Source organism: Sitodiplosis mosellana, unplaced genomic scaffold (genome assembly GCF_009176505.1).
Source record: "Sitodiplosis mosellana isolate CC-2019 unplaced genomic scaffold, AAFC_SMos_1.0 Smas_scaffold_13, whole genome shotgun sequence".
In the NCBI taxonomy this organism is placed as follows: domain Eukaryota; kingdom Metazoa; phylum Arthropoda; class Insecta; order Diptera; family Cecidomyiidae; genus Sitodiplosis; species Sitodiplosis mosellana.
In genome coordinates, this window is record NW_022595255.1 from 793,844 (window position 1) to 813,735 (window position 19,892).

A 19,892-nucleotide genomic window follows, 5' to 3' on the forward strand; every position below is an offset into this window, starting at 1 on the left:
ACAGTTACATACCAGTTTTAAAGAATTTTTGCTCTATATACATATTTGCCTATTTTGTTTTTTGTTTTTTGAAACGAATTTGTGACGCATATCATTATCCGTTGAGTTTATGTGTTTTGAGATTGGGCAGCGCAGGCACCCTCGATCGGCAGGAAGCGTCCATTTATGAAAGACGATTTGTCTCTAAGCAAGAACAGAATTGGATCGGATATCTCCTGATTATTTGGGCGGCTTTCTGTGAAGCCATGCGTATGTCTATGACCTTTTACACTACCGGGCCATATTTTTTCCAGTTTTTCGAGTTGACTCTATTTTCTGGGTGCAGTTGTCTCCTAAGACCCACCTCAATCGACTGAAGTATCATCAGTCAACTGCTCCAGGTGGGGTTGGTGTTCGAAGCCATTCTCAACCGCAACCTCCAATAGAGTCCATCCTTTGTTAGTTTTTTCAAATGGAGGAATGGTCTCAATTTCTGATATACCGATATATTCATCAGTAAGCGAACATTGTTTATTGCGGTAGGTGTATTGGATATTATTCATCATATAGACTGTTACGACTCCCAGTAAACCTTAGCTGAAAAATAGAATAGCAGGTGTTTTGACACATAAATTGAAGGTCACAATATCGTTTAATTATCTAAATAAGTAATTTATTTTAGTTCTCAATTGACGTCAGTAAAAAATTCCAATATTGCAAAATAGGTTTTGAGTAATGTTTCAACTTGTCCCGGATGACAGTTGTTCAAATATTTTGTGCTTATATGTACGTAAATTCATACATTTTTCCTTTTCTAATGTTTGTTTTGTTCTTGTTTGCGAGGTATCTATTTTTGGCTTAACTTTACTTTACAGAACTTTTTGGAATATGAATATTTTTTTGATTTTCTTTTTGCTGCGGATTGCTTATGGTCACTTCATTTCATTTCTAGGGTGCGATTTGCAATTTTATGATTTACCTTTTTTTTTTGACAGGTGTGCATTTTTCAGTATGTAAGCCTATAAATTCTCAGCCGTTGCAAATAAAGCATTGATCACTGAAGCAAAGTTTTAATACTTCATCAGAGCTATGCATCGCACTGTACTAAAATGTACTAATCTGTACTAATTTATACTAAATTGTACTAAATTTGGAAAAATGGTCCTAGTGCATTTCCAGCGATTCCTAACAATTCTAGGAGGCAGCACATCGTACTAAATGGTACTAATCTGTGCTAAAACGTACTAAAAATGTAAATGTACACAACTGAACCATTTCCGTTGGTAATAATATCAAAAATGGTACGGTCGGCAAAGGTGGGCAGCTGCACAGGACCGAACGAGCGCGCGAGTTAATTCCACTGTTGTTGACGATTCGAATGCGTAGCAGAATCGGACACTTGATAAACATATTGAAATATAAACATAATTGGCACGAAGATAAACACATGAAGCATGAATGACAATAAGTTCGACAATGCATTTGAGCCATTAGTATATGACTAATGCGCAACGTACAGCAAATTCCATACAAACAGTAAGCATTCGGAATCGTTCTGAAATCGAACAATAATATAAATATTTCTCAGTTCCATTTTTGCTGACCTAAGCATTTCCAAGAACTATATATAGGGCAAATGAGCCATAGCGTTTAGTTTTTACGTGGTATCAGTCTGTACACGACCTCATCAGCTGTTACTCAATAAAGTTGAAATATACTTAAAACTCACTGTGTTTTAATTCTTGGTAACAAAGAGAATTTTAACTGGCGCCACCGGGTGGAAAGCTGGTTGTGAAAAGTATCGACATAAGTATCGAGAAAAATTGAAATGTAAAATCATCCAGCTTTAACCGAAAATCATTGAGTAACGACATACGTATCGTGAAAAAGTGTTACGTGTAGCGACATAAGTATCGCGAAAGATTGTTTTTTTAAATCGCTAGAGCAGCGTAATTTTTTCATGTCACAAAACGAAAACATCGATTCGTCGATTGAATTTTTATCGGAGCAATTATCGAGCTTGGGATTAAAAAGCGTCGAAATGGAAGCTCTAACTGACCAAATTAAGATTTTACAAGATCAAATCGCGACGATCAACTCGCAATTGACGGCATTGGGCCAGTCAACGAAAGTCGAGGAGTACCAAGAAGTGAAAGTGGCGGTGAACGATGTGAAAGATATTTCGCTGGAAATGTTTAAAACGCTACCAGAATTCAGCGGGGATCGCAATAAATATTCTGCGTGGAGGAATTCGGCGATGAATGTGATGAAAATCTTTGACGGCCATACGCAAACATCAAAATATTTCGAAGCGTTAAATATTGTGCGCAACAAAATTACCGGAACTGCTTCCGAGGCATTGACCAATTACAATACGGTCTTCAATCTTGATGCAATACTTGCCCGACTGGATTTCACATATGCCGATAAGCGTCCGATTTACATCATCGAGCAAGAAATGATCGTGCTCCAGCAAAAGAACTTGTCGATCGAAGATTTCTACGACGAGGTGAACAAAAAGTTGAATGCATTGATCAACAAAATTAACATGACGCACAAGGAAAAGGGCATAGCCAAAGCAATGGTATATGACGCATCAGACAAAGCATTGCGTACATTTATCACCGGTTTGACGGGCAATCTCGGACAAATTTTGTATGCATCCAATCCATCGACATTACCAGAAGCGTACGCCAAGTTGCAAACAATTGTGAATGATCAAGAGCGAATTAAATTTGCAAATCAATTCAACCAACCACGCTTCAACAAACAAGAGCCGTCTCGTTTGAATCCGAACTTTGCACCGAAAACAAAAAAAATCCAAGTACCGCTACAACAACAACAACAGTTCATTAGACAATTTCCGAAGCCTCAACCAATGGACATCGATCGTTCGTCGATGAACGTGAACGTTGGGTCACCAGAAAAAAGGCCACGATCCGATGAATTTTCAAACAAAGTGGGCAACACGAAAAAATTCCAGCGTGTCAACGAAATGCAAGCTACAACTGAAGACGGTGAAGAGCTCAACGGAGTCGAAGACAACGGCGAAATTCCAGAGGATGCCATCGAGGAGACTGTTGATGATGAAGTCTCGTCTGTTTTTTTATGCGATTGAACGGGCTGCCGTACATTGATCGAAATCACAAGGGTCAAAAGGTAAAAATTTTGATTGATACGGGGGCCTCAGGCAATTATGCAACATTGAAAAAATTTCCGGAAGCTCAAGAAATAAAATTAAATAAAAAAATATTAATGAAAACAATACATAATCAAGAAAGATTGACGTCGTATATTGGAGTAAATTTGTTATCGGAACAACACATATTCTTAGTGGCACCCGACTTGGGTGAATGGGACATGATTTTGGGAATAAGAGGTCTGAGAAAAATTGATGCGATAATTAATACAAAAACATTTGAATTAAAATACACAAAAAAACCGCATGTAACAGTTGAGCCAATTGAATCGCTAAATTACAAAATTAACGAAGAAATAGAGTCTGATTATAAAAACGTGATTCAAAAAGTAATGAAAAAAAATAATGTAAATGAAACGCTCCCATGCAATACGAAAGTTTTATCCACAATTCGAACCACAGATAATGAACCCATTTGGTCTAAACAATATCCGTATCCAATGACATCTGCAAATTTTGTTAATTCGGAAGTAGATAAATTGTTAAATTCAGGAATAATCCGACAGAGTCAAAGTCCATACAACTCGCCGATTTGGGTTGTGCCGAAAAAGGGACTTAATCCCGATGGAACTCAGAAACAGCGTTTGGTCATTGACTTCAAGAAACTCAATAGCAAGACAATTTTTCACAGATATCCCATGCCAGATATTAATATGATTTTGAGCAATTTAGGGAATTCAAGGTATTTCAGCACAATAGATTTAGAGTCTGGTTTTCATCAAATCAAAATTAAGGAATCTGATTAGGAAAAAACCGCATTTTCTGTGAATGGTGCTAAGTACGAATTTAACTGAATGCCATTCGGGCTGAAAAATGCACCGAGCATATTTCAGCGTGCGTTAGACGACATACTTGGATCGTACATAGGAAAATTTGCATACGTTTATAATATGATGTGTTGGTATTCTCAAAAACAAAAGAGGACCATGCAGAACACTTGCACACAATCACAGAAACACTTTATTCGGCTAATATGAAAATATCAGATGAAAAAAGTAAATTTTTCGTGCAGAAAGTGGAATATTTGGGGCATATAATTTCAAACGGTAGAATTAGAGTAGATCCGAAAAAGGTAGAAACAATAGAAAATTATCCCGAACATTGAAGCAGTTGAGATCTTTTTTGGGACTTTGGGGCTATTATCGTAAATTCATTAAAAATTATGCAAGAATCTGTAAACCAATGACTTTATATTTGAGTGGTCGGGAATAAAAATGACTAAAGTTAAACCACTTATGGATAACCGTAACACAACATTCTTGATTTTTAAAAGTGCAACATAAATTCTGTTCGCTTGAAAGTGAATCGTAAAATATCTGTCGCATGAAATACTGTTCCAGAATCGAAAAAAAAATTTTAACTTTTTTTTTCGATTTTTGCCTGTTTCCGATCGTCTACATGGGAAGTTTGTATGAAAACCTCGGAGCGCCGGTGTTTTACCCGTATTGTTATACACATCAACAAAGCAGTCTGCTTCACAGTAGAAAAGAAGTGCGCAGTGACGAACAAGAACGTTCAGGTTTCGGCAATGTTGCATTATAGCGATTATGAATGAACGTAATGAGAAATGTAGCGAGAAATTACGTTCATTAATAATCACTAGTGAAGCCACGTTGCCAAAACATGTACGTTCTTGTTTCCTTACTGCGCACTTCTTTTCTACGGTGAAGCAGATTGCTTTGTTGATGTGTATCGACGATTCCACACAAAGCGGGACAAAATTTGCAAGTGACCTCCCTGAGTGATTTCACTCAAACTTGGTATATAAACTTCTTATGGGCAAAAACTCGCAAAGCCAAAAAATTAGGGTGACCTTCTCCACCTGATTAAAAATTAGGGTGACCCAAACATTGAAAAAAAACGAAAAATGGCACTTTTATCATATTTTAAGACTTGAAAACTGTGGTACAAACTTTCGAAACTATGTACATGGTTGGATAGATAATCGATGGGGCTACAAAAAAGTCCACTACGACCACCCCATCCGGGCCCATTCAGGCCCTGAAAAGTGGGTTCAAAGTATAAAATGTGAAAAAAGTCAATTAGACGTGGTTTTATTTTTTCGATTTTTTGGGCTTAAATGGTAGGCAACCTCGAAATCTAAAACATGGTGAATCCGAATCTCTACTTGCACTTTCTAAAAATGTAAAAAAATATTTTATGTAATTTTGATCTCACCATTTTCACAGGGTTTTTGGCTATATAATTTTTTTACACACCGAATAGGTGGTCTGACGATGGTGGTGTGTTCTGATGAAATGCCCAGCAGACTCCAACGAATCGAATAATACCATTGGTTGGGGCCGCTCTCTCCTTTGGAGGGACAGGGGAGGCTCAAAAAGTCGAAAAAATAACAAAAAATCACTATTTTAGGGCAAAAACAGGGAAGAAACCCGCCTTTGGCCCCAAACACTATAATATTCGGAAAACTCGTAAAAAATCCTACGTACGCGTAGAACATTTTAACTTGATCAAACCCTTCCTTCTGCCTCAAATCGGGGTCGGTAGTTTGAAAAATCGTGTTTCTGCAAGTATGCGACCATTTTTAACTGCTTCAAAGGCACTAGCACTGATGCGATGTGTTCCTTAAATGTAGCGCTTGATGTCTAATTCCTTGTAGCATATAACACGTGTCACTTATATGGCTCAAATTTGGCATTGGGGAGGATAATATTGAAGAAAAAGGTGAAAAAATCGCACAATCACACCACAATTGCCGAAATCAAGGCAGTGGACCTGATTTTTGGCCAAAAATGATTGCATTTTCGAATTCCCTGTCGAAAATTAGCTTAAGCATGGCTGGTTTACATTTTTTTAAAGCTTATCTTCAATTTAAAAAAAGCTCGAATGGTTGAATGTTCAAATATACTAAAATGGACTGTGAGTACTTGAATGGAGTTTTTAATTGGCAACATCAATCTGAGTATCATTTGAAGTCTTGATTCAATTTTGAATAGACCATTCGCTTAAATGAATTGGAAGAGGATTGTGCCACAAGGTTGCTGCAACAGCAATATACCACATGCGATCCTGGTGGCTACGATTGTAATGTGTTGAAAAATACATTGTAACACATAGGATTTTACTATCGGTGCCACAAGGTGTCGCTAGTGGTAATGCTCTTGCAGCAACGGTGTGGATTGTGCTATTTTTCGGCTCAATCAATGGCCCAAAAAAACGTAAAATTTAATAAATTTACGCACGCAATCATCTAAACTGTTCGCAAAGATCGCTTCAGATTCCTATATGTACGATGAAAGTCTCATATCAAAGTGATATTACGCCACTATAATTCATCGCAACGCAAGTTTTTCTTCTAAATTCAAAAATAATGATTATTGTGTAATCCTTTTATTTATCGATTGAATACATGAGTTTCATTTTAGATAATTTTGTGGAATGAACAAACATAGTCAACAAATTTCAAAACCAAACGACAAACAGATATGTCGGTTGAACACAAAATTATGAAAAAAAACACTTCGAATTTCAATTCTCTACTTTTATTTGAAAACATTTGTTAATTGTTGTGTAAAACATTGTTTACATTGTCATTACAAAGTCAGTTCACAAGTGAGAATTATCTGATATCTTACTTATGTACAGAGGACATTTTGGTTTGGGAAAACTTCTGGGGAAAAAACCCATCCAATAAGACATTCACATAACAAAGAGAACATCATCTGCAATACCACAGTGGTCGTCCCTGTTTCGAGCTAATCTCATATACCCATCTTCGCCCCAACTTGTGCCCCAACTGTTTTTTACTATCCAATAATCTCCGTACTTCTCATCACGGCCATATCCAACGATGAGTACTGAATGCAAATTCCCGTTCCCGCATTTCTCATCGTAATATACACCTTCTTTGTACAACTCGAACGATCGTTCAGGAGCATTTATGCCAGCAATCAATGGTCCATTCAAATATAGTACTTCTTTTAATGCTTCTTCATTTTTAACAACTCTTCTAATATCGTTAATTGGATGCAATTTTTTGCGTTCTACGCTTTCGTTGCATCTACCGCTCTTGGCAGTATATCTATAACTGTCCGTTTTACATATGCCATTTTTTTGTACGTACTTCAATCCCCGTACTGGATTATTGCCTGTTTGACATTTGTCTTCTACTTTTGCTGATTTTTCACTATAGTCGGAACAATCGACTAGGAATTGTTGCGATAGTCGTACCAAATTTCCAGTTTTAATTTTATAAAAGGCTTCCAATGCCCCCGTGATAGCGAATGCCCAGCATGATGAACAGTTCCCTTGGGTTCCCACTTCTGTTACAGCACCACGCTTTCTCCAGTCAAAGGATGCGGGTACTTCTTCCAATCCATTTGGTACACATTGTTTGATGTTCTTTGCCAAAGATCTGAATCTGCAACGGTAAAATATTCGCATAATTTTTTGTCATCTTTGATGAAAATACAAGATTTTTTTACATACTCGTTCATTATATTCTTAGATTTGGATGTCAGAGCTAAGAGTTTTCTGGCTGCGACATTCACCTTCATTTTGAATGAAGTCTTTCCTTTCTCAAAATCAGCGTTATGCTTTTGGACAATTTTCAATTGTTCTTCTTCTATGATATCCTATTTCGCGGAAGTTAAGTGGTAAAATGTAAGAATTGTGCTTATTTCGAAATGACCTTTTGAAGGGCCCTTAAATAATTTCTATTTTTGCCTTATTGTAATTTCTTCATTTTTTCTTTACTAGAAGTTTGTATTTCCTCATATCTAGAAAATGGTCAGTGATTTCGATCGTGCACCCAGGAAATAGAACATTTATGGGCATTTCTTGAAAGAATAAAGTGTAATCTTACGTCTCCATTTGCGTTTGTGGTTTTGATCACAATTACCAAAGCAAAGAAAAATATCAATAATTTCGCCATCCTGTTAAAAATGAGAAAAAAGTTAAAAATGAAATAAAATAATCATGGATTAAGTTTGACTTCTATCTAAAAAAAATTGTACTTTTGCTCTTGAAAGTTTTTTTTTGAGTGAAGTGGCGAGTTTTCTTGTTCCAACTTAACGGCAAATACGTTTGATTCAAAGATGAACATAGTTTTAGTATTGTTTTTATGAAACATATTAGAGTTAAAAGAAAACTTGCCAATACAAAAATGTTTGGTTCAATTGAAAATAATTGAAATGGAAAATATCTGTTTTACCTTTGTAAATGAATTTCCAACTCGATACTGAACAATTTCTGTACCTCAATATGCGTTCTTATTTAATTCGCGTGATGTTTGTTCATTATCAGAAAAGCTCACTGTTTGTATGAAATGTAAATAAAAAATTACACGAGAACTACCTAGGGGCATTTCTCACGAAAAGAATGAATGAATTCCTCTAAATTTTGAAAAATTTCTTCCGTTCGGTCCGATTCGATCAATTTTTATCTATTCGTGTAAATAAATGTTCATTTACACTGAACTTGTGTTCTGGAAGTGGGTTTTGGTGGATCTCAAGGATTGTTCAGAACTGCTCCCGGTTCTGGAAGTGGATCTTTAGGATGGGCCAGGGCATTGTCAAACCGGATCTGGTCCATCCTGAGGATCTACCAAAACCCACTTCCAGAATCGGGAGCAGTTCTGAACGATCCTTGAGATCCACTGAAACCTACTTCCAGAACACTTTTATTCAAGCAATATCGTCATTTCAGTACATTTTCTTACAATTTCAATAAAAAAGAAGAAATAATAGACATTTTTGCACATTTGCTCAAATTTTGTGTGTGAGAAATGCCCCTAGAGAACCACACATTCCGTGATCAAACATCATGTACTGGAAGGGGATTCTAAAATAGATCCGTTTCATAGCACAGTGACCTATTTTCGGAATTTTCCATTCACCGGAAAACTATTCGTTTTCATTGGACCAAAAAACAGTCCGAATTTGTTGCCACACCTTGCTCGAAAAATGAAATAACATGTGTTTTGAGACATGACTTCATCACAGTCATCACCACAGTCACTGAAGTCATCACAGGAATACATGAGGCATTAAATATAGTTCTCAATTGACGTCAATAGAAAATTCTAAAATTCCAGTCTGGAATATTCCCTTCATTATATAGGTATATATGACAATTTTATAATGATTTCGAGTTGATCACAAGCTGGAGTAAAGTTTTAAACTTGTTGCAGGTGACTGTTATTCAAACATCTCGTGCCAATATGTATTCCTTTAAAAATATTTTCTTCTTCTAATTTTTTTGCTTTGTTCTTGTATGCGAGGTATGTGTGACTTGAGATGATGAATGTTTTGTCTTCTTGTTATCATCACAACAGTTACATACCAGTTTTAAAGAATTTTTGCTCTATATACATATTTATCTATTTTGTCTATTTTGTTTTTTTTGAAACGAATTTGTGACGCATCCCGTGTGCAAATAAAATGACTAACAGTCACTCAGTTGTATGTAGCTGTATGTAGTGATACACAACTAAAACTGGCTAAGTTGATTGAAATTATGCGTTTTGTATGGAGATAATCACGTTTAGTTATTCTTTCAGTCAGTCGACAAATTTGGGACATTTTGACTAAGAATGATTTGTGATTAAAGTTAACTGCAGTTGCTTATTTTGTTCGAAACAATCACTTTTAGTCAGTCAAAATGTCCCAAATTAATCGACTAACTAGTCAGTCAAAAATTTTCCGCACGGGATATCATTATCCGTTGAGTTTATGTGTTTTGAGATTGGGCAGCGCAGGCCCCCTCGATCGGCAGGAAGCGTCCATTTATGAAAGACGATTTGTCGCTAAGCAAGAACAGAATTGGGTCGGTGATCTCCTGATTATTTGGGCGGCTTTCTATGAAGCCATGCGTATGTCTATGACCAGTTTTTCGAGTTGACTCTATTTTCTGGGTGCAGTTGTCTCCTAAGACCCACTGCCGGTGCTCAGCACCACCAAAGCCTTGCCGAGCATCACCAAATTTTTTTTAAAACATTTGTTCAGCTCCTTTTTGAAAAAATGGGTTATTACAAAAGCATACTAAAACGTAACAAATTCGTACTAAATATATACAAATTTTAACAATTTCTTACTAAATAATTACTAATTTCATACTAAAAAATACAAAATACATACCAAAAACCAACCAAATTCGTACTAATCCAAATGCCAAATCTTTACCAAAATATGACAATTTCAAACCAAAAATATACAAAACCTTGGTAAGGTACCAAAAAAATTAAATAGAAATTGAATAAACATTGCAATGGAATGCGAATACAAATTGAATGAAACAATTTATGCGGACAAAATGTGTGTGCAACCCAATAAATTGCTGTTTATTCGCTGTATATCTATTTGTTCAGTAAATTGAAGTTATTTAATTGAATTCTTAAGAAGATCGAATTCGTTTGCGAAAGAGAATAAATAAACAAAAAGTACCATTTATAACAACGATTGTGGAAAAAAAGGGAGAGAGAAATTGGATTTTCAATTAATTTATTTAATTTCGTTCAAGAACAACTTAATTTGAATTTATGCCAAATGTGAATCATTGCAATGTTTTCAATTGTCATGTCGCGGTTCGCGACGTTGTTCCAAGAATCAGCCAACTGATGGCAGTTGGTTTTCCATCAAGGACGCTGGAAACGAGATCTTTGGGTGCGTTAGATCCCCGTTGATAACATCACTGATCATTACTTTTTCACAGGAGTGTAACCCGTTTGCGACGGCAATATTAATGCTTGAAATAATTAAATTGAAACATTGCATTGATTTTTTTTCTAAATTGTATTGATTTTCAATTCATTTATTTGATTTCGTTAAATTTAACAATTTCCATATTTTTATTCACGCATTAATGCTTTCGATGAATTGGTGGGTCGTCCCGCTTGTCTTCTGGGTGCTAGTAGCACTGGATTGGCATTTTGAGGACAATCGATCACATTGTCACGCATTGCAATGGCAAGTATGTGTTTGCACGTGCGCTGTTTGAAATGAACAGGGCCGCTTTTGCGGTTTTTTCCACGATTACACGAGTGTATGGCAGTTAATTGGTATTGTTAGTGGCTGAATCTGTAGCGAATCACATTATCTTTGATTTGTCCAGAGGAATTGTCGATACCTTGATTTGTTGAAGAGTTGGACCGCAAAATCAAAATCCCTTGTAGATAACTACTTTTCGGCATCTTTAGAAATAATATTTTTGCCAATGGTCCAAATTGTGATTTGAGAGATTGCCCATGGACATCTATGACAAAAACACATACCCAAAATAATGAATATTGAATAATGATTTCGTCATCGACTGAATCCATTAATCTCATATTCAGCGAATTTCAGAACAAAGCAACAAATAGATGTGGCGGTTGAACACAAAATTATATAAAGAACAAAAAAACACTATGGATTTAAACTCAACTTTTATTTAAAATCGTTTGTTAATTTTGCATTCCCATAAATCCAGTTCACAAGAGAGAATGGTCTTGAATTTGTCTATCTAACTGTTTACAGAGGTAAATTTGGTGGAAAAACTACCAGAAAAACTCATCGAACAAGACACTCATTTAACCAAGTAAACTGTAAATGAAATGCCACAATGGCTGTCTCTATTTCGAGCTAATTTCATATACCCATCTTCGCCCCAATCTCGGCCCCAACTGTTTTTTATTATCCAATAATCTCCCTGCAGTTTATCATGGCCATATCCAACGATGAGTACTGTATGCATTCTTCCTTCCCAACAGTTCTCTTCGTAGTATACGCCTCCTTCGTACAATTCGAACGAATTTTCAAGAGCATACACGCCAGCAACCAATGGTCCATTCGAATATAGTGCTTCTTTCATTGTTTCTTCATCATTTTTAACCTGCTTAATATCTTTGATTGCATAAAATTTGGTGCGTTCTATGCTTTTGTCGCATTTACCGCTCTTGGCAGTGTATGGATAACTATCCGCTAGACATATGCCGTTTTTTCGTACAAACTCCAATCCCAATTGTGGAAAATTGCCTGTTCTACATTTATCTTCTTCTTTTTTTGCGATTTGGGCATAGTCGGAACAATCGAGTAGGTACTGTTGCGATAGTCGAACCAAATTTCCAGTTTTAATTTTATAAAATGCTTCCAATGCCCCCGCGACGGCGAATGTCCAGCATGATGAACAGTTCCCTTGGAGTCCAACTTCTGTTACAGCACCATGCTCTCTCCAGTCAAAGGATGCGGGTGCTTTCCGGAATTTTTCCATCACAAACTGTTTGGTATTTGTCGACAGATATCTGCAACGATAAAATATTCGCATAATTGTTTTGTCATCCTTGGTGAAAATACAAGATTTTTTTACATACTCGTTCATTATATGCTTAGGTTTGTATAATAGAGCTAAGAGTTTCCTGGCTGCGGGGTTCACCTTCATTTTGAATGAAGTCTTTCCTTTCTTAAATGCTGCGTTATGCTTTTGGACAATTTTCAATAGTTCTTTTACAGCTTTGCTGTCCTATTTTGCGGAATATATAAAAATTGTGCTTATTCTGAAATGACCTTTAAATAATTTCTATTTTTGGCTCTATTCATTGAGCGGTCCAATTCAATCGTGCAGCATTTTCCCCGTACATAGAGTTCGACAATTTTTCGCATGGAGAAAATCGTTGACGATTGCAGACGGCCGCCCAGAAAAAACAAAATATTAATGGACATTTCTTGAGAAAGAAAATGGATTAATCCAAGTCATATTTTTTGGATAATTTATGAAATCTTACGTCTCCATCTGTGTATGTGGTGTTGATCACAATCATCAAAGCAAAGAATAATATCAATAATTTCGCCATACTGTTTAAAACGAGAAGAAAAAATCATAAGATAAATTTAGTTCTAAAACTTCTGTGAGCTATACTCATGAATGAGCAACATTTGACTCGTGTTTTAGATTTTTCGTTCTTTTGCTATTGAATGTTTTTTCGAGCAAAGTGGCCAACTTAACAGTCAATATGTTTGGTTCAAAGATTGACAAAGATTTATTTTTTCTATGAAACATATTAGAGTTGATGAAAATATTTCTGATAGTTTATAAAATTGATTGAATCGAAGAAGTTAGTTAATAGTTTCACATAGCTTTGGAAGATTAAAATACTTTTTTTTGCATAAAGAAATGAACTCACTTAGAAAAATTAGAAAGACGACAACTTGTATACAAATATGAAGACAAATGAAAGAAGACTCGTCAATAAAAAAAATATTCGATTCAATATGCAATATGGAATATATGAAATAGAAAATATCTTCTACGGAACCTTTGTAAATGAATTTCCAATTCGATACTGAACAATTTCTATACCTTGATATGTGTTTTCATCAAATTCTACTGTTCGCAAGAATTCGGCAATGCAAATTAAATTGAATGATATTTAAATGTAAGTTATAAAATGTAAATGCAATTCAGAGAATTATTGTTCATCAAGCAACAGCGTGTGTCAAGTAATTCCAACACATTCATCAATATGTCTTGAAAATGAGAATGTACATATGTCAGTCCTTGAAAATACGTTCTGACTTTTTGAACACATCATCTATCTAGTCATCTATCAAATGGTCTCCGTAGAAGGGGATTCTATTCAGAGCACTCAGAGCACAGTGTCCATTTTTCGGCATCTTCCATTTACCGAAAAAAAGTTTGTTTTTGTTGTACCTAAAAAAACAAATAAACTGCATTTTGTTGCCCCACTTCGTATACCTTAACTGTGAATAATAATAGAATAACAGGTTTTTTGAGACATAATGTAAAGGTCACAATATCGTATGGATTACCCAAATATAGTTCTCAATCGACTTCAATAACAAATTCCAAAATTCAAAATTCCAAAATAGGAAAATTCAACTTGCCACAGGTGACAGTTGTCCAAACATCTCGTGCTAATATTTACGTCAATTTATAAATTTTTCCTAATGTTGTTTGTTTTCCCGTGTGGAAAATTTTTGACTGACTAGTTAGTCGATTAATTTGGGACATTTTGACTGACTAAAAGTGATTGTCTCGAACAAAATAAGCAACTGCAGTTAACTTTAATCACAAATCACTCTTAGTCAAAATGTCACAAATTAGTCGACTGACTGAAAGTATAACTGAACGTGATTGTCAATACAAAACGCATGTTTTCAATCAACTTAGCCAGTTTTAGTTGTGTATCACCACATACAGTTATATACAACTGAGTGACTGTTAGTCATTTTATTTGCACACGGAATTGTTCTTGTATTCTTGAGATGATGAATGTTTCGTACTTTTGTTATCAACACAATGATCACATCAGAGAAAACATTTTAACTTGATTGCCATCAACAAAGGGGAATTGACTAAATAGAGCAAATCTGTTGCGGCATCATGTCAAAATAGACAGTTTCTTAAAAAAAATTCCCGTATGCAACAAATTGGCTTTGTATTGGAATTATTCCAATGTAGAGAATGTTCTCGAGTATATCTTGAAATAATTTATTTATTTCGACCGATAAACGGTAACTATCTTCTATAAAGTTGTATAGCTTGACAAGACCAACAATTTTTGCGAAGATCCCAGTTTATGGCAGATAGCTGAGGATATATGCTGAGCATAGAAATTCAGAAAACTGAGATGGGGAGGTTTTTTATTTCTCCAGGACTCAACATCATTGAAACGACATCCGTATTGCGAAAAAAATAGAGTGTAAATCTAAATTGTAAATTAAAAAATATTGAAGTAGACCAAGGAAACTCGTGCGGTACTTTTCATTGAAAAAAAGTCTAAAATGGAATGAAAAAACTTGGTTTACACTAAAAAATCAGTTTGTATGAAATTTATTGGAGGCTTACAGTCAAACTTTTGTCTGCTGTTGTCTTGGTTATAAATACTTAAATGACTAGAAAAAAAGAGTCGTGTCTAAACGCATTTCGACATCGAGTGACGAATAGATGGGAATATTCCTGAAATGTTCTCAACTGACATTCGGCAACACTGTAAGCATATCTGAATTTTACATACACAGGGTTATCTAACAATTAGTTATCTATGCTCAAAGTCATCAATATGACCGAATGGCTACGTTTTCTTTTCTGTTATTTATTGCACAAAGTTGGCCCAATTTTGTTACCGAATTTATCCAGATACGGAAAACGCATTTTATTTTTCTTTCCTCATACATGACTAGACTTCAAAATCCGAAAAAAAATTCTTCATTATTATTCACTCAAAATTTGACTAGATTATTCTTTGAATACTCTACGAATTGGATTAATCTTAAAAATATTGAAGTCTTAAATTTGTTTACTCCAAAAAAAGGAAATATTATTTTCAGTTTGCTATGGCAATTTGAATCCACGTTTGAAAATTGAGTTTAATTTACTGAACAGAAAAACTACTTCTTTTTTGTGCAAAATGCATACATCCAAAATTGTTGTGCACTTCGTACGATTCGATACAAATACAATAAAATTAATTAGCTAAAATGTGTGTTGGAACATTAATTCGGGATTAATTATTCATAAAACATACACAATCACATTATTTATTATTTCTGTTATTGTTCTTTTTAATTTTACTTAAGTAAAACATTTAATGACTAGATTTAGCTCGTATAGCTACTGGTTGACGATACCACCGTTGTCAGTTTCAATATCGATTATTGAACTAGAAATGAAACGAAAAAAACTGCGGGGAATGTTTGAAAGGGAAAACAACAAAATTTACACTTTGTATTGATCGTAATTATCGACGGGAGTAAGAGGTCGTTCATCATAAAATGCTTCTGACAAGTATTCCAGTACAACGGTGGGTAACAATTTTTCCAATTTGACTAGGTCTGATTTATTTTTGATGTGCTTCATAATTTCGCCTCTACATCGATCTTTCAGGTCGGGAAAATCGCGTCGCGTTTCACTCACAACCATTTCAGTTTTAGCTGCCGTCGATATGATGAACGGATACAGTGGCTTTTCAACTTTGTTCAAACCACGAAAAGCAACACCCAAACACTTGCCATCTTTGTAATAGGTCAGTGTTCCGTTGATACCGTCAAAGAATAAACCAATTACGGTGGCTTCATTCTCCACGAATCGATCGGTGAATTTGTATGCAATGCCACCGTGCCATAGTAAGCCTTTATGACTCAGACCCCATCCATTCTCATCTTCGCCCAACATGTTCGTAAACTTATTTGCCTGCAACCGCACATCGGCCGTTCCAACGCCGAACATCATGCTGTAAATGCAATGCACATATGGATATGAACCTATATGGATATGAAAAACCAGAAAAACAAAGTCGTTTATAATACCTCGTGCCAAAAACACGATGCGACACATGAATTTCCCAATAGTGTCGGCAACTGTTTATCGCATGATTTCCACGCACAGCCGCCGTCCCTTTACTCCAGTTCGGATGGAAATAGGCTATGAAAATTAAAAAAAAACATAAAATTCAACCAATATGACACAAAAAAACTCTATGAAATTGTTTGCATGATGAATGGTGCCACTCCCACCCTAGCCACCAAGGATTATTATTACTTATTGCAATGAAAAATTTAATCATATTTCATTTTTGATCAGCAAGTAATTCAGTTGCGAGCGACTATGAATATTATATGCAATGGATACATTTAAAAACGAAGGCGACTTATTTGCATATCATCGTCATCGGTGATGCCTTACCTTTTCGAAAAGTGTCACCCAGCATGACTTCTTGTGATCGATTCCGTTTGCTCCATATCCAATTGTCGTAGTAAGTGAGGTTCATAGTTTGGTAAGTATTTTTCTGGTCGGTGTGTTCCATATTGCCAACGACCAAATGACGTTTTGGAGCCATTTGTTGTGTGTTGCGTCTGTTTCGTTTGCCGTATCAAAATATATGGGTGAAATGCACTTGCGTTGCGGTTTCAATAAGTAATTCAATACTAATTCGTATACCGTGCAACTATTTCCGTGCTGCGTATCCAAAGAGCAAATTATCGCCAAACACTTTCTTTACAATGGGATTAAAAACAGAAGAATGCGTGGTAAGCTGCCTTGACGATTGCGGTGAATGAATTTCCTAGTGGAAGTTATTCAATCACAGAATATCCAATATCGGGTCATTCACTGCACTGACCCACAAACGTGCTCATTTTCTGCGATTGTTGCTCACCCGGTAATTCAATACCATTAAATCGCCTTGGCCCGTAAACTGTTTAATTTTCGGATTCGTTTCGTATAGATATTGACAAAAGCAAAAGGTCTTTGTGCAAATGCTTCCGTATGTGTATCCCCACTGTTATGCCCGTTTGATGTTCCTCCGATGTCTCTTTTTATTGCATTGAAACATTTGATTTATGCCATTGCCAGATTGCTGTTACCAAAATTTGCCAACAGAACACAAAAAAATGGTACAAGTGAATCCGCTTCACGAAATTGTGTGTACAGTATATACGCACAGTCGCACACACACGCACATACACACCGCTACTACCAAGGAGTGGTGTAGAAAGAAAATCGATTGGGGTTGCTTCTCAATTCGATCACCCACAATATATGTATATATTATTCTATTGCCGACGACGAGACCGAAAATATGAAGTAAATTCCTTTTTGAGTAAAATCATGTGTAGCAACTGCTTGATATGCTTAGCGTGTAATAAAAGGGTCGCCGAACTCTGGTATTCGAATAGCTGAAGAAATCGCATTCACAACAAACACTTATACACCGACAATAGACGCACACAGCAGCACACGCACACCATCAAAAACCCGGGGCCCGATTCTAATCACACACAGCTGAAACTAGAATGAAAAAAAATGTTCCGTAATGTTTGTGCGTGATTACGTCGTCGTCGTTGTCGTTGTACACATGACGTTGATTCGGTTGCGATAAAGCGACACAATCAAACAAATGTACTACACTATGCACTGTACTGTGGATGTGTATCAGCATATATTCGATTACAAAGTGCACCCCATCGAGTTTTGCGCTTCGAAAAAAATAATAATAATTCAACTATGTCTTCTATGCCCGCGGTTGATTTAATAAAATGAATTTTCTTTGGATTTCTTTTCTGTTTCGCACTGGTGACTGATGTGTTCACAATGATTCTATGTTATTTTCATTTGGCAAAGAACTGTTTTTCTTTTCACTTTTGTTTGGAAGGAGAAAATTTTCAGTTGGCAACAATATTGTACTGTGTTTTTGCTGCTTCGATGATGCTATCTCAGTTGAATGGGCTTCAAATTCTTTGTATCATAGCAACCGAACATTTTTTTATGAGATTTTAATTGGAATCGTTGATTTGTACAAGTTTTTCCACTTCAATTGATTTCGTATTTCGAATGAACTAGTGCAAATATTGCGTACTATGTTCGCAATTTGGCAGCTCGTTTTCGTGATCGAATCTTTTCCAGCAATTCCTCCCGTTCATTTGCACGTGCCTTATTCAATGCACTCGATGAGTGGCTCGAACGTTGTCGCTGATGATAAGAACTACCCGATGTCGCCGTCGTCGAGGATGAACCACCACCACCACCCGTATAGTACTTTTGTCGTGGATTCAAAAACTTGTCGTAGCAAAATAAAACAATGTTTTGTAGGTACAAACAAAGTGATTTGAAAAACAACAACACTATTATCAAAGTCATTTAAAACACAATTTCTCCGGGTTAGAAAAAAACTTTCGTTTTCATGGTTTTTCTTTCTATTTCCAAACCAATACAAGTTCTGGATCCCTTGCAGCGCACACAGTCATGCGTAGGTTTTTTTTCTTTTCTCTTTCTGCTTCTTATGCCATTTGTTTTGTTTCTAAATCTATTCAAGCCTCGCGTCATCGACTACTGCGACCAGTACACAATTTTCATCGATTTTCCTTATATGCCAAACTTTTTCACCGTAAAATGTTTCGTTTCTTATTATTATACCGAGAACTTATTTTTGCTCTTATTTGCTCTAATTTCGTTGTAATATTTCTACTACACTACACACCAAAAAATATGGCTGCGATGTGATTTTGTGCGCAACCAACATCTGAATGATTTTCCACCATTCAATGCACTTCTTTGGAACGCATTATTTTCATTTCGGAGCCGCCGCGCGATGCCATATCATCTATTTACAATTTGTATGCTAGCAATACACACAGGCACAATCGCGTATAAGCGGCAATGTCTATGTGTATATATGTGTGTGTGTGTTTTACTGTTTGCATCGGCCACCCTCTTTTTGTACTCAGCTACCGCTTACGGTTCATGCTGAATAATTTCGATATTATACAGTGTTCAGTGTGTGCACGATAGCAAGTAACTGAACATAGATAACAGCGTACAAGTGTACGGCGACCAGCCGACAAAAGTAAATAGATACATATACATATACGCACGGCAGTATATCCATAGTCGAATATGGTTAATGTTGGAATGGATTCGCATGAATATTCATATTGTTCGACGAATAACCAGTGCCTGCTAAAATATTATATTTTATCTGCAACTCAACAAACTTGAAATGATGGTTTTTTTCGTCCTTTTTTCATGTCGTGGGGTTCAGTTCAGTTGATAAACATTTAAAGAGCAATCATAAACCTTTTCTAACAGTCGAGTTATAGTCAGTGAATTTTGTGGATTCAATACGAGCGCACGGACGCGGTTTCCACATGCATATTCAAATCATTCACCCATTCGGAATTTTGTCGGGCTGTAAGCTGGGCCATCGAACAGAGCACTCGCTTAGACTCGTTCGAGCATTAGAATATTACCCATTCTAAACAAT

General features: G+C 35.9%; 3 protein-coding genes across 3 annotated transcripts in view; all 3 read right to left on the minus strand.

Moving 5' to 3' along the window:
* The window catches only part of LOC129567910 (anoctamin-10), a 40,129-nt gene extending 28,134 nt beyond the window's left edge, over positions 1-11,995 (minus strand). The window contains exon 1 of the mRNA XM_055445282.1: positions 11,986-11,995. The gene's annotated coding sequence lies outside the window, so the exon portion shown is untranslated. The remainder of the gene's footprint in view (positions 1-11,985) is intronic.
* LOC129567906 (procathepsin L-like) lies at positions 6,839-8,072 on the minus strand. The gene is made up of 3 exons (XM_055445279.1): positions 8,004-8,072; positions 7,628-7,773; positions 6,839-7,559 (listed from the first exon to the last, which is right to left on the minus strand). The coding sequence occupies exons 1-3, from the start codon at positions 8,070-8,072 to the stop codon at positions 6,839-6,841; spliced, it is 936 nt and encodes a 311-aa protein (XP_055301254.1).
* LOC129567914 (trophozoite cysteine proteinase-like) lies at positions 11,592-19,185 on the minus strand. Its single transcript, XM_055445287.1, has 6 exons — positions 16,817-19,185; positions 16,441-16,555; positions 15,855-16,364; positions 12,897-12,966; positions 12,486-12,634; positions 11,592-12,416 (listed from the first exon to the last, which is right to left on the minus strand). Exons 1-6 carry the CDS (start codon positions 16,968-16,970, stop codon positions 11,702-11,704), a joined length of 1,713 nt encoding a protein of 570 aa, XP_055301262.1. The 5' UTR covers positions 16,971-19,185; the 3' UTR covers positions 11,592-11,701.
* Positions 19,186-19,892: the final 707 nt, after the last annotated feature.